Source organism: Colobus angolensis, unplaced genomic scaffold, assembly GCF_000951035.1.
Source record: "Colobus angolensis palliatus isolate OR3802 unplaced genomic scaffold, Cang.pa_1.0 Scaffold24, whole genome shotgun sequence".
NCBI classification, from domain to species: Eukaryota; Metazoa; Chordata; class Mammalia; order Primates; family Cercopithecidae; genus Colobus; species Colobus angolensis.
This window is the reverse complement of record NW_012115599.1, coordinates 228,241-254,971: the sequence shown is the minus strand read 5'-3', so window position 1 is coordinate 254,971 and position 26,731 is coordinate 228,241. Positions and strand designations below refer to the sequence as shown.

General features: G+C 38.2%; 1 protein-coding gene across 1 annotated transcript in view; it reads left to right on the top strand.

Moving 5' to 3' along the window:
- ALMS1 (Alstrom syndrome protein 1) overlaps positions 1–26,731 on the top strand; it is a 217,901-nt gene that overhangs the window by 86,050 nt on the left and 105,120 nt on the right. The window contains exon 10 of the mRNA XM_011945507.1: positions 6,939–8,803. Within this exon, the coding sequence (XP_011800897.1) occupies positions 6,939–8,803 (1,865 nt within the window). The remainder of the gene's footprint in view (positions 1–6,938; positions 8,804–26,731) is intronic.

Here is a 26,731-nt window from a genome sequence, read left to right as displayed (position 1 = left end):
TACCTATTGATGATGTTAAGTGAAGACTTATTGTACATGATTAGCAAATATTTTCTCTCATTTTCTAGGTTACCTTTTCACTCTGTTGATGGTCTCCTTTGGTGAACAGAAGTTTTAAATTTTGATTTAGTCCAATTTATTGACTTTTACTTTTGTTGCCTTTCTCCTTTGAGTCAGTTTTTGTGTGTGGCATCCAAATTCATCTTTGCATATAGATACTGAGTTGTTTCAGCACTGTTGAAAAGACTTCTTTCCCCATTGAATTTTCATGACCTCTTTGTTGAAAATCAATTTACCATAAATGTTAGTGTTTATTTCTGGACTGTCAGTTCTGTATCATTGATCTACATGACTGTCCTTATGCCAGTACTGCACTGTCTTGATTGTTGTAGCTTTGTAGTAAGTTTTGAAATCGGAAAGAGTGAGTCCTCCAACGATGTCATTTTCAAGATTATTTTGGCTATTCTGGGGTTACAATCTGCTTGTCAATTATTGAAAAAAAAAAAAAAGAAAGCCAAGCTTTTAATAAGAGTTGAATCTCTAGATTACTGTGGGAAATATTACCACTTGAATCTCTAGATTAGTTTAGGAAGTATTAATCTTTCAGTCCATAAAAATGGGCCAGTTTTCTAGTTATTTTGCTTTTCTTTCCATTTTTTTTTAGTATACTAGACATATATTTATTTTGCTAAATATATTTTCAAGTATTTAATTCTTTTTCTTGCTGTTGTAAATTGAATTTTTTTAAAGATTTATTTTTAGGTTGTGAATTGCTAGTGTATTAAAATACAGTTGATTTTTATATATTGCACTGGAATTCTGCAGCTTTGCTGAACTTATTAGTGTTAGTTGGTTTGGCCTGGTTTCCTTGGGATTTTCTGTAAGAAGTTCATGTCATCTGCAAATAGATATAGTTATACTTCTTTCTTTCCAATCTAGATGTCTTTAATATCTTACCTGGTTGCCCTGGCAATTTGGTAACATCCAATATGATATTGAATAGAAGAGGTAAGAATGGCCATACTTGTCTTGGTCTTGATTGTAGGAAGAAAGCATCTAGTTTTTCATCATTCGGTATTATGTTAGTGCTGAGTCTTTCATAGGTACTCTTCATCTGGTTAAAGAAATCCCTTCCATTCCTAGTTTGCTGAGAAATTTTATCACAAAAACATATTGGGTTTTATTGAACTAAACAGTAGCTTTTAAGAGCCTGTTACATATCTAATGACATGTGGTTGGTTGGTTGTAAAATTACCTGGAAATGGTTATGTGAAAATACTGAAATTTACTTGGCAAATACTAAAGCTACAAGAATTTTTTAAATGGAAAGGTTATTATGAAAGCTTGAAAGATGTGATGGGAGGAGGTAGAGCATGAAGTGTTAAAAAATTTGTAACGTATGATTGTTGGAAAGGAAGAAGAGAAATATATTTTGGGATGAGTATAAATCTACTCATGCATACTTTTAAGAGGCTAGAATAGGTTTATGTTTCTCAGATTTGGATATTTACTTCCCACTGATATGTCAGGAGGTATCAAGGCAATAAGAAACCACAGAATAAAAACATTTTTTTTTTGCCCAAATAAAATTTTTACCAGCTAATGACAGAATATTCATTCATTTATTTATTTATTTATTTATTTTACTTTAAGTTCCAGGATACATGTGCAGAACGTACAGGTTTGTTACATAGGTATACTTGTGCCATGGTGGTTTGCTGCACCTATCAACTCATCATTTAGGTTTTTTTTTTTTTTTTTTTGAGACGGAGTCTCGCTCTGTCGCCCAGGCTGGAGTGCAGTGGCCGGATCTCAGCTCACTGCAAGCTCCGCCTCCTGGGCTCACGCCATTCTCCTGCCTCAGCCTCCCGAGTAGCTGGGACTACAGGCGCCTGCCACCTCGCCCGGCTAGTTTTTTGTAGTTTTTAGTAGAGACAGGGTTTCACCGTGTTAGCCAGGATGGTCTTGATCTCCTGACCTCGTGATCCGCCCGTCTCGGCCTCCCAAAGTGCTGGGATTACAGGCTTGAGCCACCGCGCCCGGCCATCATTTAGGTTTTAAGCCCTGCATGCATTAAGTATTTGTCCTATGCTCTCCCTCCCCTTGTCCCCCACCCCCCGAAAGGCCCCAGTGTGTGATATTCCCCTCCCTGTGTCCATGTGTTCTCAATGTTCAACTCCCACTTATGAGTGAGAATACGTGGTGGTTGATTTTCTGTTCCTGTGTTAGTTTGCTGAGAATGATGGCTTCCAGCTTCATCCATGTCCTGGCAAAGGACATGATCTCATTCTTTTTTTTAGGGCTGCATAGTATTCCATGGTGTATATGTGCCACATTTTCTTATCCAGTCTGTCATTGATGGGCAAAAAAATGACATTTTTAAAGTGTTAGTTTTGTCCAATGGTATTTAATTTTTTAAGTCAACATTTTGTTTTGAAATAATTGTAGTTTCACATGTAAGAAATAATATAGAGATATCACATATACTCTTCACCCAATTTCCCTAAGTGGTAACATCTTGCAAAACTATGGCAATATATCACAACCACAACATTGATACTGATACAGCCAAGATACTGAACATTTATATCACTACAAAGGTGGCTCATGATACCTTATAATAGCTACTTCCACTTCTTTCCTGCCCCACCTTTTACTAAACTCCTGGCACCACTAATTTGTTCCTTTGTTTCTGTAACTTTGTAATTTCAAGAATGTCATGTAAGTGATAACATATAGTATGCAACTTTATTGTATTGGCCTGTTTTTCACTCAGCCAATACAATTATCTGGAGATTCATCCAGATTGTTTTGTTTATCAGTGGTTTTTCTTTTTTATTGATGTATAGTATTCCAAAGTATGAATGCACCACAGTTTAAATATTAACTATTGAAGGATATCTTGGTTGTTTCCCAGTTTTTGGCTTTACCAGTACAGCTGCTGTAAACATTCATGTGCAAGTTTTTGTGTGAATATGTCTTTTGTTTCTGTGGGGTAAATGCCCAGGATTGCAATTTTGCTGGGTCATGTGGTAGTTGCATGTTTAGTTTTTTGAAAGACAGGCCACACTTTTTTCCAGGGTGGTTATATCATCTACATTCCCACAAGCAGTGTGTGAGTAATCCATCTACTCCATGTCCTCACCAGCATTTGATACTGTCACTATTTTTATTCTAGTCATTCTAGTAGGTATGTAGTGGTATCTTACCAAGTTTTAAATGTGTATTTCCTTAATGGTTTTTGAGGTTGCACATTTTTTCATATCTCTGTTTCCAATCTCTGTACCCTGTTAAGTGAAATGTCTGCATCTTTTGCCCATTTTGTAATTGGATTATCTTTTTTTTTCCTTTTTACTGTTGTGAGTTCTATATATATGTTAGATGTAAGTCTAGCAGATATAAGACCTTTATTGGATATGAGGTTTACAAATGTTTTCTTTTAACCTGTAGCTGGGAGAGAGGGGGATTTTTTGTTTTGCTGGATAGTCTAGGCTTCCCTAGACTTTCACGGACACCACAAGGAAGGGATAGCACTTTATCAGTCAGCAGAGATGAAAGTGAGTCCTGGACTCCTCACTTGGCCTTTGCTGGTGTTGGTGTGAGTGGGTCTAGTTTTTTCTTTGGTGGTTGGCTGGAGTAGAACGGTTGTTAGTTAAAAGTTTTCTCTTTTGCTAGGCTTTACCTCTGCTGGGTTTTTAGCTAGTGAGAAAAGCTTTTGTTAGGGTTTTTTGTCTGTGTCCATTGTTCCTGGGTTGCTAATTTCTTCAGCTCCAAGTCTGTGTATGCAAGAGATAAAGAAAACCCAGGGATTACACCACAGGATAATTCCTCAGGTCCCTAGATCTCTAGCTAATCTACCTTCTTCTTTACATCTTTCAGATTCTTCTTACATTTGTTTTATGTATATTTTCCAGTGGGCTTAATTTTACTTAGCAGGAAAAATAGAGAAAAGTACATCTGGCCAGGTGCAGTGGCTCATGCCTATAATCCCAGCACTTTGGGAGGCTGAGGCAGGAGGATCCCTTGAATCCAGGAGTTGGAGACTAGCCTGGGCAACAAAGTGAGACCCAGTCTCTACAAAAATAAAAATAAGAAAATTAGCCCGGTGTAGTGGCATGTGCCTGTTGTCCCAGCTATCCAGGAGGCTGAGGTGTTAGGATCACCTGAGCCCGGGAGGTCGAGGCTTCAGTGATAGTGCCACAGCATTCCAGCCTGGGTGACACAGCAAGACCCTATCTTAAAGAAGAAGAGAAAAGGAAGAAAAATGTCACAGGATCCTCAGGATGTCACTTTGCAAGCTGGAAACCACTGTGGCCAGCAGCACCTTCTGCCTGAGTATTATTCACACCTGCTGGGCACGTTCTGCCCACTTGGCCTGGCAGGCTGTGCTTGGCTCACACTACTATGCTAGATCTTACACCTGCCAAGCATGAGCCAGACGTGGAGTAGTGAGGTGTGGGCAAGCAAGTGTGGGGTCTAGCCACTGCACACAGCCAGGCATGCTGACTGCTGTGGTGGGGCAGGCAGCTCCAGGTGCTGGCACTGGTGCTGGCTCCATGCAAGGCTGCAGCTGGACCAAATGTACTGTGCATGGCTTCTGCTGTGGGGACCCACATCTGGGCAAGGGAAATGTGGTGGCAACTGGAAGCTTGGAAGACACAAGGAACCACAAAACCCCAAAGAGGGTGTCATAGTCCTGGCTCGGGGACCACCTAGATCTGGGCTTTCTGAAAGGCTGCAGCTTGTCTCTCCTTCTTGTTCCCTGCAACATGACAGGCAGGGAGGGGGCACGTTTCAGCCCTGTTTGTGTTACAGCTCTTTTAGTCCCACCACTTGGTGGATCCTGAGTTCTTGTCCTGCATCCATGAAGAATGAGGTATGTGGACAACCAGAGGGTGAGCAAGATGGAGAGGAACTTCATCAAGTGGCAGAACAGTTTTCAGGAGACCCAAAGTGGGTAGCTCCTTTCTGCAGGCAGGTCATCCCAATGAGTGTCCAGCTGTCAGTGGAGAGGAGAACCTAGAGTGAGTAGCTCCTGTCCGCAGGCAAAGTTGTCCCATTGTCTGTGCAGCCCTCAGCAGAGAGGAGACCCGGAACGGGTAGCTCCTACCTGCATGCAAGTCATCCCATAATCTGTGCATCTTTCAGCAGAGAGGAAACCCAGAGTGAGTAGCTCCATTGTCTCTCTTAAGTCTGGCTGAGTCCAGGATTTTTGTGGGCTTCAGAGGGGAGTAGGTGCATGCCAGTTGGTCCATAGGCAGGCCCAGAAAAAGCACCATAAGTCCGCCTGTCCATGGAACTGACAGCCCTTCAAGTGATCCCCGGCTTAAAGGTAGGGCTTCATCGGTGACCTTCCCCTTTCTGCCCAGGAGCCTGTCTGCCATCTCTCTGCTCTCTGTGGTACCCGTGGCACACCCAGGCTGTTTATGTCAAGGGGCACACGCAGGCCCACTCTGAGCTGCCCTCAGCCCTCCCCGCCCCTGCAGCCTCCCTCCTGTGCTTGTGGGTGCCCAGTGTCTGGAGGAGCGGCAGGGGGCTGGTGTATCAGTGCTGCCCCAAGTGTGCGCACACCTGGCTGGGTTGTGACAGTGCCTGGACTTGGCCTCAGCTTTGCTCTGTAATGGGAACGGGCACCAGGAGTGGGGAGAGACCAGGCAGCAGGAGCAGGCACTTTTGAACGTGCAAGGGCAGGGGGAGTTCCCAGGTCCCCGAGACTGCAGGGTTGCCTGGGTCTACAGCTGTGACTGGGCAGCTGCAGCTGTGCCCAGGCGGGTGGGGTTCCCGCCCCTCCAACTCAGAAGGGAGTGGGACTTCTGCCTGTTCCCGGCTCCCACCAGCTCAGTAGAGCGAGCAGCCCTAGCTGCTCCTTCCCCACTGCAACTAGCATCATGGCAGCAGCCACTGCAGATGGGATGCTGCTGCCATCAAAAATACATCTGCTTCATCACCTGGGGAGATGTAGCATCATTTAAAATATTTTCATCTGGAATCAGATGTTGCTATATTCATTTAAAATATTTTCATCTGGAATCAGATGTTGCTATATTCATTTAAAATATTTTCATCTGGAATCAGATGTTGCTATATCATCAAATAGAATGCCAAGTTATAATGACTTTATAGGTAAAACACAGAAACCTCAAAGAAATGTTATATTTATGGTAGCTTTGAGTACTGATCCTGTGTGCCAGGAAACAAGGTCTTGGTTTTTTCCCCCCTATTCTTAGGGGTAAAATATTAGGATGTAGGTCAAGCTTCTGTAATAGCTAAACATACAGTGGCTCAAATAAGATAGAATTTTATTTTAACGTCATTGTTCATGTTAGGAAAGTGAGCTCTGTTCCTTGATGTCATCCAGGGACCCAAGCTAGCTGGACAACTAAACTGTCCTTACACATGACTTCCAAGGTTGTTCCATGCATTACCATTTTCAGCAGGTGAGAAAAATAGTGGTGATAGTGGTGGTGATACTGGGGGAACACGCAGGTCAAGAACTTGATTTTAAGGACAGGAAGCAGAAGTTGTACTTGATGCCTTCAGTCATATCCCACTGGCCTCAACCTAGTCATGTGGTCACAACTAGCTGCAGAAAAAAACAGGAAATGTCTCCCAATTGGTGGCTATGTGGCTAGCAAAAATGTGAGTAAGGGATTTCTATTATTAAAAGAAAGGTGAGAATACTTACTGGTGAATAATAGTAATCTTTGCTGTTTACTTTAGTGGGAAATTTTTAGGAGAACTCTCTGAGTGGTCTTAATCATTGTGAGCCTTTTTATTCTGTAGTTAACTATCTCTTTTCTTGCTGTGCTCTTTGTCCTGTTATATTATAAAAGAATGACATGACCTTCATGGTCTAATCTTAGCATGGGTATAAAACTAATGTGTATGTAACTACTTGGACTACTTCAGATAAGAACCTGTTTGTTTATATCTTCTAGGGTTTACAGAGTCCACGTGGAATGGGATGCAAGCCAGAAGCTGTATGTAGTCACATTGTTATTGAGAGCCATGAAAAAGGATGTTTCCGGACTCTAACTTCTGAACAACCACAACTAGATAGCCACTCTTGTGCTTTCAGATCTGCTGAACCCTCAGAAATGACCAGAGGACGTCAGAGCCCATCATCATGTAGAGCCAAGCACGTCAACCTTTCTGCATCCGTAGACCAGAACAACTCCCATTTGAAAGTTTGGAATTCCTTGCAGTTAAAAAGTCATTCCCCTTTTCAAAACTTTATACCTGATGAATTCAAAATCAGCAAAGGTCTTCGAATGCCATTCCGTGAAAAGATGAACCCTTGGCTGTCAGAATTAGTAGAACCTGCTTTTGTGCCACCTAAAAAAGTGGATTTTCATTCTTCATCACAAATGCCATCCCCAGAACCCGTGAAAAAGTTTACTACCTCCATCACTTTTTCATCTCACCGACATTCTAAATGCATTTCCAATTCCTCTGTTGTTAAGGTTGGTGTTACTGAAGGTAGCCAGTGTACTGGAGCATCTGTGGGGGTATTTAATTCTCATTTCACTGAAGAACAAAATCCTCCTAGAGATCTTAAACAGAAAACTTCTTCCCCTTCATCATTTAAAATGCATAGTAATTCACCAGATAAAGAAGTGACTATTTTAGCAGAAGGTAGAAGGCAAAGCCAAAAATTACCTGTTGATTTTGAGCATTCTTGTCAAGAAGAAAAACCTTTAGAAAGATCAGATTTTACAGGCAATCATTCTGAGCCCAGTACCAGTGCAAATTGTAGCAATTTCAAGGAAATTCAGATTTCTGATAACCATACCCTTATTAGCATGGGCAGACCAAGTTCCACCCTAGGAGTAGGCAGATCGAGTTCCAGACTAGGAGTAAAAGAGAAGAATGTAACTGTAACTCCAGATCTTCCTTCTTGCATTTTTCTTGAACAACGAGAGCTCTTTGAACAAAGCAAAGCCCCACATACAGATGACCATGTGAGGAAACACCATTCTCCCTCTCCTCAACATCAGGATTTTGTAGCTCCAGACCTTCCTTCTTGCATTTTTCTTGAACAACGAGAACTCTTTGAACAGTGCAAAGCCCCACATGTAGATCATCAAATGAGAGAAAACCATTCTCCCCTTCCTCAAGGTCAGGATTCTATAGCTTCAGACCTTCCTTCTCCCATTTCTCTTGAACAATGCCAAAGCAAAGTGCCAGGTGTAGATGACCAAATGAGTAAACACCATTTTCCCCTTCCTCAAGGTCAGGATTGTGTAGTGGAAAAGAATAATCAACATAAGCCTAAATCACACATTTCTAGTATAAATGTTGAAGCCAAGTTCAATAATGTGGTCTCCCAGTCAGCCCCAAATCACTGTACCTTAGCAACATCTGCATCTACTCCTCCTTCAAATAGAAAAGCACTTTCTTGTGTTCGTATAACTCTTTGTCCCAAGACTTCTTCCAAGTTGGATAGTGGAACTTTAGATAAAAGATGCCATTCATTGGATGCTGCTTCTAAAGCGAGGATGAATAGTGAGTTTAACTTTGACTTACATACTGTATCTTCGAGATCACTGGAACCAACCTCCAAATTATTGACCAGTAAACCTGTAGTACAGGATCAAGAATCTTTAGGTTTTTTAGGACCTAAGTCTTCACTGGATTTCCAAGTCGTACAGCCTTCTCTTCCAGACAGTAACACTATTACTCAGGACTTGAAAACCATACCTTCTCAGAATAGCCAGATAGTAACCTCAAGGCAAACACAAGTGAACATTTCAGATTTCGAAGGACATTCCAATCCAGAGGGGACCCCAGTATCTGCAGATCGGTGAGTCTCATTGTGATAACAAGCAAGCTGGATGGACTTTGTGATAAAATGTTTCAAATACTTAAGTAGATATTGGTTCTTGGGGAAAAGGCTGTGTGATTTCTCTGAGTGGAGGTTGTGTCTGACTAATTACTAGAAGTCTTTCAAGGAATAAATGTGTTGAGTAAGAGAGAACATATGATAGTAATGCATTTATACTTTCAGAGGGCTCTTGGCAAGACTTGACATCAAGTGTTTTAAAAAACTGAATGACCTTGAAAGAAATCTTTGATCATCCAATGATACAATTACTAATTTATTTACTATGTTGGACATATGCTGAGGATCTCCTTTGGAGGCTGTACACATGTACATGGGTGCTTGGTTGCTCTCTCTCTTCCCCTCTCCCTCTCTCTCTCTCTCCTCCAGCTCTGGTTCCATTTCATGACTTCCTTCAAATATTTAGTGTTTACAAAGAAAGTAGCTTTATAGTGGAAAATCCTGGCAGATACCAGTTTAGTCAAATGATGAAGATTAGCATCACCAGTAAAACATCAGTCAACATAGTGTGCTTCCTGATATGATGCCCCATCTCATAGAGTATTGTAGGAAAGGAAACCCAATTCAGGCATAAGTCCGTTAGATTTATATTATTCAGCCCAGTTTTAGCACTTTGCCATTAATTCGGTTTTACTTTAATGAGCCTCTTACCATATGGTGAAGCAGAACTACCTGTATGTTTAGTATTTTACCTTATAGTTGAAGAGGCATCGTACCACAGTGGAGAGCACTGGGCTTGGAAAGGAGGGTGAGAGAAATGTTTCTTCATAATCTACATGTGGTAGTAGTCATGGCAGTAAGGAGCTTACATATGCTATCTTACTTAGTTCTCATAATGATCCTATGAAGCAGGTGATGAGATCTCTATTTTCCTACTGGGAAACTTGTGCCAAAAGATGTTGTTTGTAGGCAAGATAAAGAGTATTCGAATGCATTCTGTTTAATCAAAGTAAGGAGTTGTTCCCCTACACAGTACTCTGTCCTAGAACTTGAACCCTCATTCCACCTCTTCTTCCAGCCACGATCCTGGACAACTCATTTAATATCCTTGGCACTCACACATAGAAGGAAAGGGTTGGAATGCTGAAAAGTCCCTTACAGCTCTAAAAGTTAGGGATTGCGATAATAGATTGGGGCAAAAGAAAAGGTCAATCTCTGATTTCAATATTATAAATAGTAGAGTGCTATAGAGATCAGTACTGATACCTTTAAAAATTTTTTTCTTTGAGACAGAGTCTCGCTCTGTCACCCAGACCAGAGTGCAGTGATGTGATCTTGGTTCACTGCAACCTCGACCCCCTGGGTTCAAGCCATCCTCCCACCTCAGCTACCCGAATAGTTGGGACCACAGGCGTGCACCACAACGCCTGGCTAATTTTTGTATTTTTAGTAGAGATGAGGTTTTGCTATGTTGGCAAGGCTGGTCAGTATTGATACTTAAAAAAAAAAAGTTTAGAAATTAAAACATTGATGATTTCATATACAATTTTTAAACTCTTTGAAGGTTAAATGCTAAGGTATTGTACTGAATACCTTAAAAGTCAGGTAAAGCTATGAATGAGAAGAAAATAATAGATGATTATAAATATGAACTAACAATAATGCCGTTTGCTCAGGGTGTACATTTGTAGTGGATGCTTATACTTAGTGTAATAATCAGAAACATATTATTACCTCAGTTGTGGATTTAAAAAACCTGAGACTTAGAGAAGATATTTTGCCCAAGATCACATGGCCATTGAGCATTGGAGGTGGCATTTGAACCTAGGTTTATCGAACTCCACAGTCCATAAATAATTCAAACTACACACACACACACACACAGATGCATAAAACATATATATAAGTAAATATATATATAATAGTTTATAAAATATTTATAAAGGACTGGGCGTGGTGGCTCACACCTGTAATCCCAGCACTTTGGTGTCCAAGGTGGGCGGATCACCTGAGGTTGAGAATTTGAGACCAGCATGACCAACATGGAGAAACCCCATCTCTACTAAAAATACAAAATTAGCTGGACATGGTGGCGCACGCCTATGATCTCAGCTACTCAGGAGGCTGAGGCAGGAGAATCGCTTGAACCAGGGAGGCAGAGGTTGCAGTGAGCTGAGATTGCGCCACTGCACTCCAGCTTGGCAACAAAGCAAGACTCCGCCTCAAAATTTATAAAGTATATGTCTATAAAATATTTATAAAGTATATATGCATAAAATATATTCAAACGTTTCCATTTTGAGATAATTTTAGACTTACAGAGGAGTTGCCAAAATAAATAGCACAGAGAGGTTCTGTATTATCTGTTGCTGTGTATCGTGTTACCCTGAAATGTAGCAACTTAATAAACATCTGAAAATTTATGTAGTTCAGAAATCTAAATGTAGCTTATTTGGGTACTTCTGGCTTAGGTTGTCTCACAAGGTTGCAAACAAGGTATTGGCTGCAAATGTGGTCTCATCACAGGGCTTGCCTGAGAGGATGTGCTTCCAGCCTCACTCACGTGGCCATGGCTTTGGCCAGAGACATGGGCTTTTTGCTTCTATAAGGCACTCATATATATGACACCTAAGCTTCCCTTAGTGAGGCAGTGAGAGGGCAAGAGAGGGTGCCCAAGACAAAAGCCACAGTCTTTCTGTTACCTACCCTTGGATGTGTCATCTCGTCACCTCTGCCACATTCTCTTCAGTAGAAATGAGTCACTGTCTAAAGCTCTCACCCAAGGGTTGGGAATTACACAGGGTCCTGAATACCAAGAGGTAGGTGTCATTGGGGGATGTTGTCCATGTAACCTTTACTGAAGCTTCCATTTAACATCTTACCATAATATCATAACCATAAAATATTTATCAAAATAAATTCTTCTTGGTATAAAACTATGTAACATTGATTTCACCAGGTTTTTCCACAAATGAACTTTTTTGTTTGAGATCCAACCCAGGATTCCATCTTGCATTTTAGTTGTCATGTCTTAGACTCTTCCAATCTATGACAGTTTCCCAATCTTTTTTTGTCTTCCATGACCTTGACACTTTGAAGAGTGCTAATAAGTTATTTTGAAGAAGCTTCTTCAATTTAGCATTGTTTGATGTTTCAAGGTTAGATTAGGGTTATGCATTCTCAATGCGTCGCAACAGAGAGCACATTATGTTGATATAATTATGTTGATATACGTTACTGGTGATGTTAACCTTGGTCACTTGGCTAAAGTGGTATCTGCTAGGATTCTCCACTGTAAAGTTACTGTTTTTCCTTTGGAGATACTAAACATTTGAGGGAGATTTTGTTAGACTCTGCAAATAACCTGTTTCTGCTTAAACTTTGAGTACTAATTTTAGCATTCATGAGTGGATCTTGGCTGTAGCAGTTATTACTGTGGTGTTTTAATTTTTTCATGCCTTCCATCTCTTCTACATTTGTTAATTCGAATTCTTCTGTAAGGAGAATTGTTCTTCCCTCATTTATTCTGCCTTAGGTTATTTATTTGCATTATTGTAGACTCATGAGTGTTTATTTCATTATTTGGATTATAATCCAATGCTACCATTACGATTTTTGTTGCTCAAGTTCTCTTTTTAGCTATTTGGAGCACTTTCAGGTTGGCTCCTGTACCCTGCCCCAGACCTGGAATCAGCTGTTTCATTAAAAAACCCTCGGTTTTTTTTTTTTTTTCTTTTTTTTCCTTTTTGAGGTGGAGTCTTGCTCTGTCACCCAGGCTGGAGTGCAGTGGTGTGATCTTGGCTCGCTGCAACCTCCACCTCCCGGATTCAAGCAATTCACCTGCCTCAGCCTCCAGAGTAGCTGGGATTACAGGTCCGTGCCACCATGCCCAGCTAATTTTCTGTATTTTTAGTAGAGATGGGGTTTCACCATGTTGGCCAGGCTGGTCTTGAACTCTTGACATCAGGTGATCTGCCCGTCTTGGCCTCCCAAAATGCGGGGATTTACAGATGTGAGCCACCGTGCCCAGCCAAAAAACCCTCTTATTTTTGAAGGGAGGAAGAATAGTATTTAGGAAACAAGATATAAGTACCTGGCATGCTCACTGCTGGTGGGATGTTGCTGTGTTTAGCCTTTCTCAGTGAATAAAGCTAAGAAATATAGGTAGATATGTTAACTTATGTGTATACTCATATCTGTATCTTTTAATGTGTGTGTGTGTTTTAAATCATGTGTCCGTATTGATACCTCTGACTCCAGTACGGATCCACAGAGTTGATTCTAGCCTTTCCCCTTTCTTTGTTTGTAACTTCTGTCTCTAATAGCGATAAAACTGGCTCTCATTATCTACAATATATTTACCCTAGTATATAAATAAAGTAGTTTCAGAATTCATAACCCATACCCACATGAAAAACAAATTCTGCAACCAGCGTACAGTGTTTGTCTGCAGTTTTGAATTTATCATTAAAATATCCAGACAAAAATGCTGTTTGCTAAAGTTTCTTAAGTCAGCATCTCCCTGCCCCATACTCTTCAGTATGAGTACATGATTCATTTATAATATAGTTAGATTCGTTAGTCACATTCTGCGTTCCATCTTTGCCTCATATCCTGGTTGACCTTTAAAAATTTATGTACTTCTAAACTTCACTTTCTGTGCTTTACAATTCTATCCATTGCTACAGTTTCATATGAGCAGTTCCATCAATCCCAAAACTCCCCCATGCTGTTCCTTTGGAGACGGTCTTTCCCCTGACCCCTCACTCACCCCCGGCAGTCCCTGGTCTGTTTTCTTCCCTAGAGTTTTACCTTTCTAGACTGTCACACAAATGGAATCGTAAAATATGTAACAGATGTTTGGATCTGATTTTTTTACTTTGCAAAATACATTTGACTCATCTTGTGTAGATCAGTAGTGCTTTTTTATTGCTGTATTAAAAGCAATAATATTTTATTGTAATTCCATTGTACAGATTACCGCAGTTTGTTTATCCATTCACTCATTGAAGGATATTTGAGTTGTTTCTAGTTTGGGACCATTAAAATTAGAACTGCTGTAAACATTTATATACAGGTTTTTGTTTCTCTACGGTAAATACTAAGGAAGAGGATTCCTGAGTTATATGTTATAGGTATATATTTAACTTTGTAAGAATTATTCAGAGCTAAACTAATACTAGTTTTTCAGAGTGTCGGTATCATTTTGCATTCTTTCTAGCAATGGGTGAGCATTCTAGTTACTCCACATCCTCACCAATGTGTAAATTGTCCATATATTTTAGCAATTTTTATAGTTGTACAGTGGTATCTCAACATAGTTTTAATTTGCATGTCCTTCCTTAATGGCTAATTATTATGAACACCTTTTCAAGAGGTTATTTACCATCCTCTTTGGTGAAGTGCTTTTTAAATAGGGTTGTTTGCTTTCTTATTGGTGAGTTTTGAGAGTTCTTAATATATTCTGGATACAAGTCTTTTCTGGATATGTTATTTGCAAATATCTTCACAGTGTGTAACTTGTCTTCTTATCCTCTTAACAAAGTCTTTCAAAGAACAAAGGTGTTTCCTTTTGATCAAGTCCAGTTAATTGATTTTTAAATGGATCATGTGATTGGGTTGTGGTACTTTTCTTTCAGCACTTAAAAAATATGCTACTTCCTTCTGGATTCCACGGTTTCTGATGAAAAATTCATAGTCATTTGAGTCATTGTTCTCTATGTAAGAACAATGTATCATTTTTCTCTGATTATTTTCATTTTCCAGCACATTGATTATGTTTCTAGATATGAGTTTCTTCTTTTTTTTTAATTTTTAAATTTTTATTTCAATAGTTTTTGGGGTAAGCATGGTTTTTGGTTACATGGGTAAGTTCTTTAGTGGAGATTTCTGAGATTTTAGTACACCCATCACCACAGTAGTATACACACTGTATCCAATATATAGTATTTTATCCCTCAACCTCCTCCCAGCCTCCCCACGCAGTCCCCAAAGTCTGTTATATCATTCTTATGCCTTTGTGTCTTCACAGCTTAGCTGCCACTTATAAGTGAGAACATACAATATTTGGTTTTCCATTCCTGAGTTACTTCGCTTAGAATAACAGCCTCCAGCTCCATCCAAGTTACTGCAAAAGACATTATTTCATTCATTTTTATGGCTGAGTAGTATTCCATGGTATTCATTCAATGTGTATATATACCACATTTTCTTTACTCATTGGTTGATGAGCACTTAGGTTTTTATGTCTTTGCAGTTGCAAATTGTGCTGCTGTACAAGTGTGTGTATGTGTCTTTTTAAGGTAATGTCTTCTTTTTGTTGGTATAGATTTCTTTGGTACCTCTTGTTTGGGGTTTGCTGAGTTTTTTTAAGCCTATAGGTTTACAGGCATACCTCAGATATATTGCAGGTTCAGTTACAGACTACTGCAATAAAGCCGGTCACATGAATTTTTGGTTTTCCCAGTGCATATACAAGTTATGTTTATACTATACTATATTCTATTAAGTGTATAATAGTGTTATGTCTAAAAAAAAAATACATACCTTAATTTAAAATTTCTTCATTTTTTAAAAATGCTAACAATTATTTGGACCTTCAGTGAGTTACTTTTTGCTGGTGGCGGTCTTACTTCGATGTTGGTGGCTGCTAACTGCTCTGGGTGGTAATTGCTAAAGATTGGGATAGCTGTAGAAATTTTTTTTCTTTTTAATTTTCATGGGTACATAGTAGGTGTATATGTTTATGGGGTACATGAGATATTTTGATACAGGCATGCACTGTGAAATAAGCACATTGTGAAGAATGGGATATCCATCCCCTCAAGCATTTATCCGTTGAGTTGCAAACAATCCACTTACACTCTCTAAGTAATTTTAAAATGTACAATTATTATTGACTATAGTAACCTGATATAGTAGGTCTTATTCATTGTTTCTATGTTTGTGTGTGTGTGTGTGTGTGTGTGTGTGTGTGTGTGCGTGTGTGCCCATTAACCATCCCCATCTCTCCCTAAACCCCTCACTACCCTTCTCAGCCTCTGGTAACCATCCTTCTACTCTCTGTGTCCATGACTTCAATTGTTTGGGTTTTTAGATCCCACAAATAAGTGAGAACATGCAGTGTTTGTCTGTTTGTGCCTGGCGTATTCCATTTAACATAATGATCTCTAGTTCCATCCATATTGTTGTAAATGACTGGATTTCATCATTTTCTATGTCTGAATAGTACTCCACTATGTATATGTACCACATTTTCTTATCCATCTATTGATGGACACATAGGCTACTTCCGAATTTTAGCTTACCATGAACAGTGCTGCAACAAACATGGCATTGCATTGAATCTGTAGATTGCTTTTGAGTAGCAAAATCAGTCTTCCATATACTGATTTCCTTTCTTTTGGGTATATACTCAGCAGTGGGATTGCTGGATCATATTGTAGCTCAGTTTTTAGTTATTTTAAGGAACCCCCAAACTATTCTCCTTAGTGATTGCACTAATTTACATTCCAAGCAATAGTATACAAGGGTTGGTTCCCTTTTTTCCACGTCTTCGCCAGCATTTGTTATTGCCTGTCTTTTCGATATAAGCCATTTTCACTGGGATGAGACGATATCTCATTGTGGTTTTTAGGTTTAGTGTTTCGATCGGATTATTAGACTTTTTTCCTGTGGAATTGTTTGAGCTCTTTATATATTCTGGTTATTAATCTGTTGTGAGATGGGTAGTTTGCAGATATTTTCTCCCATTCTGTAGGCTGTCTCTTCACTTTATTGATTGTATCCTTTGCTGTAAAGAAGCTTTTTAATTTGATGTGATCCCATTTGTCCATTTTCACTTTGGTTGCCTGTGCTTGTGGGATATTGCTCAAGAAATTTTTGCCCAGACCAGTATCCTAAAGATTTTCCCTGATGTTTTTCTGTGGTAGTTTCATGGTTTGAGGTCTTAGGTTTAAGTTTTTAATCCATTTTGATTTGGTTTTTGTATATGGAGAAAGATAGAGGTCTAGCTTCATTCTTCTTCATGTAAATACCAGTTTTCCCAGCACCATTTGTTGAAGAGACCATCTTTTACCCAGTGTATGTTCTTGGCACTTTTGTCAAAAATTAGTTCATCGTAGGTGTGTGGATTTGTTCCTGCGTTTTCTGGTTCTGTTTCATTGTCTTATGTGTCTGTTTTTAAACTAGTACCATGATGTTTTGGTTATTTTAGCACTGTGGTGTAATTTGAAGTTAGATATTGTGAGTCCTCCAGTTTCGTTCTTTATGCTTAGGATAACTTTGTCTATGCTGAGTCTTTTGTGGTCCATATAAATTTTAGGATTTTTTTCTATTTCTGTGAAGCATGTCATTGGTATTTTGAGGGATTGCACTGAATACAGATTCAGTGGAATACCCAATTGCTTTGGATATTATGGACATTTTAACAATATTGATTCTTCTAATTCATGAACATGGAATATTTTTCCATTTTTTGGTGTCTTCTTCAATTGTTTCATCAATGTTTTATAGTTTCCTTTATAGAGATCTTTCACTTCTTTGGTTAATTGCTAGGTATTTGATTTTATGTGTGGCTATTGTAAATGGGATTACTTTTTAAATTTCTTTTTCACATTATTCACTGTTGACATATAGAAACGCTAACTGATTTTTGTATGTTGATTTTGTATCCTGCAACTTTACTGAATTTGTCAATTCAAATAGTTTGTGTGGAGGCTCTAGGTTTTTTCAAATATAAGATTGTATCATCTGCAAACAAGGATAATCTGACTTCTTCCTTTCCCATCTGGATGCCATTTCTGTCTTTCTCTTGTCTGATTGCTTGAGCTAGGACTTCCAGTGCTATGCTGAATAACAGTTTTGAAAGTAGGCATCCTTGTCATGTTCCACACCTTAGAGGAAAGGCTTTCAGTTTCTTCCCCATTCAGTAGGATACTAGCTGTGGGTCTGTCATATACGGCTTTTATTATGTTGAAGTATGTGTTCTCTGTACGCAGTTTTTTGATGGTTTTTAATCATGAAGAGATGTTGAATTTTAAGAAATGTTTTTTCAGCACCAATTGGAATGATCATGTGGTTTTTGTCCTTCATTGTGTTGGTATGTTGTATCACGTTGATTGATTTACATATGTTGAACCATGCTTACATCCCTGGTATAAATCCCACTTGATCATGGTGAATAATCTTTCTAATGTGGTGTTGCATTTGGCTTGCTAGTATTTTGTTGAGGATTTTTGCATCAATATTCATGAGGGAGATTGGCCTGTAGTTTTCTTCTTTTGGTGGGTCTTTCTCTGGTTTTGGTATCAGGGTAATACTGGCCTTGTAGAATGAGTTTGGAAGTATTTTCCTCCTCTATTTTTCAGAATAGTTTGAGTTAGATTGCTATGAGTCCTTCACTAAATGTTTGATATATTTAAGCAGAAGAGCCATCAGGTCCTGGATTTTTCTTTGTGGGCAGAATTTTTATTATGGCTTCAATCTTGTCGCTTGCTATTGGTCTGTTCAGGTTCTGGATTTATTCCTGGTTCAATCATGATAGGTAGCATGTATCTAGGAATATGTCCATTTCTTCTAGATTTTCCAATTTATTGGCATATAGTTGCTCATAGTGGCCATTAGTGATCCTTTGGATTTCTGCAGTATTGGTTGTGATGTCTCCTTTTTCATTTCTGATTTTATTTTATTTGGATTTTCTCTCTTTTTTTTTCTTAGTCTGGCTAACGGTTTGTTGGTTTTGTTTAACTTTTCAAAAAGCCAGCTTTTTGTTTCATTGATCTTTTGTATTTTTTTATTTCATTTATTTCTGCTCTTTTATAGTTTTTGTCAGGGAATTCTGATATCTCTTTTAGCCTAGCCTTGGTGTCTGTTCCCATGTGATTTAGTTTTGATATTTGTCTCTTCAAAATCTCACATTGAAATTTGATCCCCAATATTAGAGGTTGGACCTAAAGAGAGATGTTTGGGTTATGGGAACAGATCCCTCATGAATGGCTCAGTGACCTCCCTGTGGTAATGAGTGAGTTCTGGCTCGTAGTTCACCCAAGAGCTGGTTGTTTAAAAAATAATGACTCCCCTCCTCCCCACCTTCCACTTCTTTTCTCTTGCCATGTGATGTGGGCTCTCCCCTTCCACTTCTGCTGTGATTGGAAGCTTCCTGAGTTCCTCGCCAGAAGCAGATGCTGGTCCCATGCTTCTTACACAGCCTTCAGAACTGTGAGCCAAATAAACCTTTTTACTTGGTAAATCAACCAGTATTAAGTATTAAGAATACTCAAGTATTCCTTAATAGCAATGCAAACAGACTGAGACACCATGTGAGCTGAGATTTTTCTGGTTCTAAATATGATGAATAATTTTGGATTGTATTTCATAATGACGTTTTATGAAATGACCAGTCTTGTTTAAATGCTATAGAGAAAGTTGATGTTTTTGTTTTAGCAGACAATGACCCAACTGGTTTCAGGTTAAAAATTCCAGCCAGCCTTCTGTATGTTGTTGTTCCAAGTCCATTCCGTTTTCCAAGGCTTCGCAGTGCTGTTCTGATCTGTCCTCCATGTGTGTGCCTAGTGACCCTTTTCTAGGTACTTTTATCCCTTTTCTATGTACTTTCTGTGACTACCTTGTGTCAGGGCCAAGTGACACAGGACAGAAGGAGAAAAAACCAATGAGGTATGGTCACTCTTGAGACCACATTTCCTTTGGTGTAAGCTGAAGGTTTCCCTCCTTCAGAACTTTAGGCTCCTGCCAGCCTCTGTTACTGCTTGTACCATTGCCACCATGAGATTACTGGCATGCTATGACTAATATACAGAGATAAGGAAAAAGGGGATTCTGTATAGAGTATTGGGAGACCCTTCTTTCACTCCTGAAGCCTGAACTAAAAGCCTTCGCCATGAAGTCTTTCTGTCTATGCTAATATCCACTTTTAGGTTTCAGGCTATGTTGAGTTCAGGCCAAGGAATGACACAGGAAATGAAAATGATGGCAAACTCATTACCATTTTGTTGATATTTCAAATTTTATGATCTTCAGTCTGCCTGCTTCTGTTATTTTCCAGAGTCTTCCAGTAGCTGCTCCATGTAGTCTATCTAGGTTTTATAGCTCATCTCATCTAGGATTAGATATGCTGACCTGGAACTGGAACCACTTGTACTGTTTTTTGTTCACATTAACTGCATATGTGAGTTTCAGTTATTCCACATCCTTGCCAACACTGGGTATTTCCAGTTATTTTTCATTTCAGTCATTCTAAATGTGAGTATGAAACAGTATGGTATTGTAATTTTAATTAGTATTTCTGTGATGACTAATTATGCTGAGCATCTTTTCTGTGCCTCTTGCCCATTTACACGTTTTTATTTATGAAGTATCTGTTCACTTTTGTCTATTGGATTATTTATCTCAGTATTATAGGAAATTTTATAATATATTCCAGATACAAATCCTCTGTGTATTGTGAATATTTTCTCATAGTCTGGTGTGATTTTCATTTTCTTAATGGTGTCTTTGGGGAACAGAAAGCTTTAATTTTGATGAAATTCACTTTGGTAATTTTTTTTTAATGATTATTACTTTTTTGTGTCCTGATTAAGAAAATGTTGCCTAATCAAGTGTTGTAAAAGTTTTCTCCTGTGTTTTCATGTAGAAATGTTATGGTTTTAACTTTGTGTTCCAGTCTGTGATCTATTTCCAAATTTTTGTTTGTGGTGTAAGTTATGCAGTTGAGGATCATTTTCTTCCCTAGGAATATTCTAGCACCACTTTTCAAAAATGATTATTTCCTTATTGAATTTAGTTGGAACCTTGGTCTAAATTAGTTGGCCTTATATGTGTAGGTTTTAGAGTTTCTACTCTGTTTCTTTTTCTTTTTATTTATCTTTACACCAGTACCACAATGTCTTGATCACTGTAGCTTTATAGTAAGTCTTGAAGTCAGGTTATGTCCTCCAACCTTGTTTTTCTTTTCAAAATTATTTTTGCTATTTCAAGTCCTTTGCATTTTCATACAAATTTTAGAATAAGCGTACTGGGATTTTGTTTGGGATTGTATGGAATCTGTAGATCAATTTTGTAGATTGACATTTGAATTTTCAGTCTTCCTATGCATGAACATGGTGAGGTTTTTATTCCCCACTTAAGTCATCTTTACTGTCTCCCAGTAACATATTGTAATTTTCAGTGTGGAGATTTTACACATCTTTTACTAAGTATATTCGTAAGTAGTTAATATACTATGGTATATAGTATTTTCAAATATAAGTTTTCTTATTGTTCATTGCTTACATATAGAAATACTGTTGTCATGCCACTTCGTAGGTCCCAACAAGTTAATTTTAATTTTAATTTGTTATTCTGGTTGGGTCAGAGCTTTCATGCCTACTGTGGGATGTTTTAGGGCAATGAGTGCAGTAGAGAATTTATGCAAGGCAAAAGTTCCAGTGGTTGAAATATATCTATTTGTTCTCTGTTTTGTGTTCAGTAACTCCTCCTAAGATTTCAAGAGTTTCTTGTTTAAATTTACTGGAATCCTCAGGTATAATCTATTCTTCATACAGGGAACAGAGCAGTTTTACTCCTTCCTTTGCAATTCTCGTGCCTTTTTTTTTTTTTTTTCTTGCCTAATGCACTGGCTAGAACATTGAATATGATACCAAAAAAAAAGCAGTAAAAGCAGACATCTTGCCCTGTTCCCTATTCTTGGAGGGTAGAAGAGTAGATGTAGTGTTTCATCATTAAGTTTAATATTACTTGTGGATTTTTAATGGATGCCTTTTACCAGGTTGAGGATGTTTCTAAGTTTGCTGTGAGTTTTATCATGAATGGGTATTTAATTTTTCAAATGTTTTTCCTGCTCTATGGATATTATCATACATGTTTTCTCCTTTTTTCTATTGATGTAGTGAATTACGTTCGTCCAGTTGATCAACTGTATTGTTGAAATGGTCATCTTTACTGAATTTTTATCTGCTTGTTTAATCAGCGTTTGAAAACAGCATGTATTTCCAGTTATGTTTGTGTATTTTCTGTTTCTCCTTGAGATCTTCTTTGGAGTATTTTGTGGGGAGGGGAACAATCACGAAGTTATAGAAAAGGTAAATATGGCACAAGGAACTTCTCTTTCTCCTTAGTTATTTGGGAATAAGTTGTTGACCTGGGGCACAATCACTTTCGTGTAATATATTCTCATTTCCTATAAAAGGACATTCTCCTGTATTACCATAATAAAGCCATGAGAATTAGGAAATTCATACTAGTGCATTACAGACATTTAGATTTCTCCAGTTCTCCCAGTAATGTCTTTTATAACAAAAGGAAACAGTTCAGAATCATCTGTTGCATTTAGTTATCGTGTATCTTCCATTTCTTTTAGTCTGGAACAATTCTTTAGTCTTTTCTTAACTTTCATGATGTTGACACTTCTGAAGATTACAATCCAGTTGTTTTGTGGAATTCCCTCAATTTGGTTTCTCTGATGTTTCCTCATGATTACATTCAGGTTAGTTATCTTAGGGAGGAAAATCAAAGAAGTAACGTTGAATTTTACTCATTGCATCCTATGAAGTGTCATGCAATTTTAATTTGTCCTCTTGTTGACAGTTATCACTTTAAAACTCAAAAAGGTTGTGACTGTTAGGTACCTTTACTCAATGAGGTTGTGACTGTTAGGTGCCTTTATCATTTTAAAACTCAATAAGATTGTGGCTGTTAGGTACCTTTTCATCCCACAGTAGGCATGAAAGCTCTTAGGCGCCTTAATACCCCAAACAAGCTACTCTTTTCCCTTTTGTAATTAAGTGTTTTATGGAAAGATACATTTAAATTATGTAAACATCTTATTCCTTAGCAAACGTATTTATTTATTTATATCTGTACAGAATCTTTTTTATTTTATTCAGTGAGTTATGATCTATTGCTACCTTTTTTCTTTTTAACTTGTTATTTGAAAATACATATAGACTCACAAGAAAAATATGTGACTCACAAGAGGTTACAAAAATAGCCAAGGGAGGTCCCCACTCAGCTTCCCCATTGGTAATGTCTTACATAATTATAATGCATTATCAAAACCAGTAAGTTGATATTGGCACAATACAGTCAACTGGACTAGACGTTAATCAGATTTCACAAGTTTTTGCATGCACTCAGTTATTCTAATGCATATATGTATAATTCTGTAAAATTTAATCACATGTATAGCTTCATGTAACCACCATCATAATCAAGATACAGAAGTGCTCTGTCACTGTGAAGGAATTCCCTTGTGCCTCCCCTTTTCTAGTCACACCCCGTTCCCTCAACCCAGCCTTCTTTAACCCCCAAAAGCCAGTGATTACTGTATAATTTTGTCATTTTGAGAAGTTATGTAGATGGAATCCAACATGTTATATAGGTGGAATATAACATGTAAACTTTGAGTGAGTTGTGTTCTTACTCAGCATACTGACCTGGAGATCCATTCAACTTGTGTGTATCGGTAGTTAATTTCCTTGTATTGCTCAGTATTCCATTATATGGAATTTATACAGTGTGTTTACCCATTCACCTGTTGAAGGACATCGTTTCCAATGCTTATTACTGATAAAGCTGTTATGAACATTCATGTACTTTCTTTTTATATACTTTAAACATGTGCAGAACGTGCAAGTTTGTTACATAGGTATACATGTGCCATGGTGGTTTGCTGCACCCATCAACTCATCTATATTAGGTATTTCTCCTAATGTTCTGTCTCCCCTTGTCTCCCACCGCTTGACAGGCCCCAGTGTGTGATGTTCCCCTCCCTGTGCCCATATGTTCTCAACTCCCACTTATGAGTGAGAACATGCAGTGTTTGGTTTTCTGTCCCTGTGTTAGTTTGCTGAGAATGATGGTTTCCAGCTTCATCCATGTCCCTCCAAAGGACATGAATGCATTCTTTTTTATGGCTGCATAGTATTCCGTGGTGTATATGTACCACATTTTCTTTTATCCAGTCTAACATTGATGGGGATTTGGATTGGTTCCAAGTCTTTGCTGTTGTGAATAATGCTGCAATAAACATACGTGTGCATGTGTCTTTGTAGTAGAATGATTTATAATCCTTGGGGTATATGCCCAGTTATGGGATTGCTGGATCAAATGTACTTCTAGTTCTACATCCTTGAGGAATAGCCCCACTGTCTTACACAATGGTTGAACTAATTTACACTCCCACCAACACTGTAAAAGCATTCCTGTTTCTCCACATCCTTTTCAGCATCTGTTGTTTCCAGACTTTTTAATGATTGCCATTCTAACTGGCGTGAGATGGTTTCTCATTGTGGATTTGATTTGCATTTCTCTAATGACCAGTGATGATGAGCTTTTTTTCATGTTTGTTGGCTGCATAAATGTCTTCTTTTGAAAAGTGTCTGTTTATATACTTCGCTCACTTTTTGATGGGGTTTATTCTTGTAAATTTGTTTAAGTTCCTTGTTTTCATTCTTAAGTAAATTAAGTTTCTTTGATTTTCGTTCTTTTGCATTTGCTGAGGAGTGTTTTACTTCCAATTATGTGGATCTCAGCCCTTTTTCAGATGCATAGATTGCAAAAATTTTCTACCATTCTGTAGGTTACCTGTTCACTCTAATGATAGTTTCTTTTGCTGTGCAGAAGCTCTTTAGTTTAATTAGATCTCATTTGTCAATATTGGCTTTTGTTGCCATGGCTTTTGGTATTTTAGTCATGAACTCTTTGCCCATGGTATTGCCTAGGTTTTTTTCTGGGGTTTTTATGGTTTTAGGTCTTATGTTTAAGTCTTTAATCCATCTTGAGTTAATTTTTGTATAAGGTGTAAGGAAGGGATCCTGTTTCAGTTTTCTGCATATGGCTAGCCAGTTTTCCCAACACCATTTATTAAATAGGGAGTCCTTTCCCCATTGTTTGTTTTTGTCAGGTTTGTTAAAGATCAGATGGTCGTAGATATGTGGTGTTATTTTTGAAGCCCCTGCTCTGTTCCATTGGTCTATATATCAGTTTTGGTATCAGTACCATGCTGTTTTGGTTCCTGTAGCCTTGTAGTATAGTTTGAAGTCTGGTATTATGATGCCTCCAGCTTTGTTCTTTTTGCTTAGGATTGTCTTGGCTATACGGGCTCTTTTTTGGTTTTAAATGAAATTTAAAGTCATTTTTTTCTAATTCTGTGAAGAAAGTCAATGGTAGCTTGATGAGGATAGCATTGAATCTATAAATTACTTTGGACAGTATGGCCATTTCACAATATTGATTCTTCTGATCCATGAACATGGAATGTTTTCCATTTGTTTGTGTCCTCTCATTTCCTTGAGCAGTGGTTTGTAGTTCTCCTTGAAGAGGTCCTTCACATCCATCAAATGTTGTATTCCTTGGTATTTTATTCTGTTTGTAGGAATTGTGAATGGGAGTTTGCTCATGATTTGGCTCTCTATTATTGGTGTATAGGAATGCTTGTGATTTTTGCACATTGATTTTGTATCCTGAGACTTTGCTGAAGTTGCCTATCAGCTTAAGGAGTTTTTGGGCTGAGATGATGGGGTTTTCGAAATATACAATCATGTCATCTGCAAACAGAGATAATTTGACTTCCTCTCTTCCTATTTGAATATGCTTTATTTCTTTCTCTTGCCTAATTGCCCTGGCCAGAACTTCCAATACTATGTTGAATAGGACTGGTGAGAGAGGCCATCCTGGTGTTGTGTCAGTTTTCAAAGGGAATGCTTACAGCTTTTGCCCATTCAGTATATTGGCTGTGGGTTTGTCACAAATAGCTCTTACTTTTTTTTGAGATATGTTCAATCAATACCTAGTTTATTGAGTGTTTTTAGCATGAAGGGGTGTTGAATTTTATTGAAGGCCTTTTCTGCGTCTGTTGAGATAATTGTGTGTTTTTGTTATTGGTTCTGTTTATGTGATGGATTACATTTATTGATTTGTTTGTGTTGAACCAGCCTTACATACCAGGGATGAAGCCAGCTTGATCTTGATGGGTAAGCTTTTTAACGTGCTGCTGGATTCGTTTTGCCAGTAGTTTATTGAGGATTTTTGCATCAATGTTTATCAGGGATATTGGCCTGAAATTTTCTTTTTGTTGTGTCTCTGCCAGGTTTTGGTATCAGGATGATGCTGGCCTCATAAAATGAGTTAGGGAGGAGTCCCTCTTTTTCTGTTGTTGGGAATAGTTTCAGAAGGAATGGTACCAGCCCCTCTTTGTACCTCTGATAGAATTCAGCTGTGAATCTATCTGGTCCTGGGCTTTTCTTGGTTGGTAGGCTATTACTGCCTCAATTTCAGAACTTGTAATTGGTATATTCAGGGATTTGACATCTTCCTGGTTTAGTCTTGGGAGGGTGTATGTGTCCAGGAATTTATCCATTTCTTCTAGATTTTCTAGTTTATTTGCATAGAGCTATTTATAGTATTCTGTGATGGTAGTTTGTATTTCTGTGGGATCAGTGGTGATCTCCCCTTTATCAATTTTTATTGTGTCTATTTGATTCTTCTCTCTTTCTTCTTTATTATTCTGGCTAGGGTCTATCTATTTTGTTAATCTTTTCAAAAAACCAACTCCTGGATTCATTGATACTTTTTTTGGAAGGGTTTTTCAAAAGTGTCTCTATCCCCTTCAGTTCTGCTCTGATCTTAGTTATTTCTTGTCTTCTGCTAGCTTTTGAATTCATTTGCTTTCACTTCTCTAGTTATTTTAATTGTGATGTTAGGGTGTCGATTTTAGATCTTTCCTGCTTTTTCCTATGGGCATTTAGTGTTATAAATTTCCCTCTAAACATGCTTTAAATGTGTCCCAGAGATTCTGGTACATTTTGTCTTTGTTCTCATTGTTTTCATATAACTTATTTATTTCTGCCTTAATTTTGTTATTTACCCAGTAGTCATTCAGGAACAGGTTATTCAGTTTCCATGTAGTTGTGCAGTTTTGAGTGAGTTAGTTTC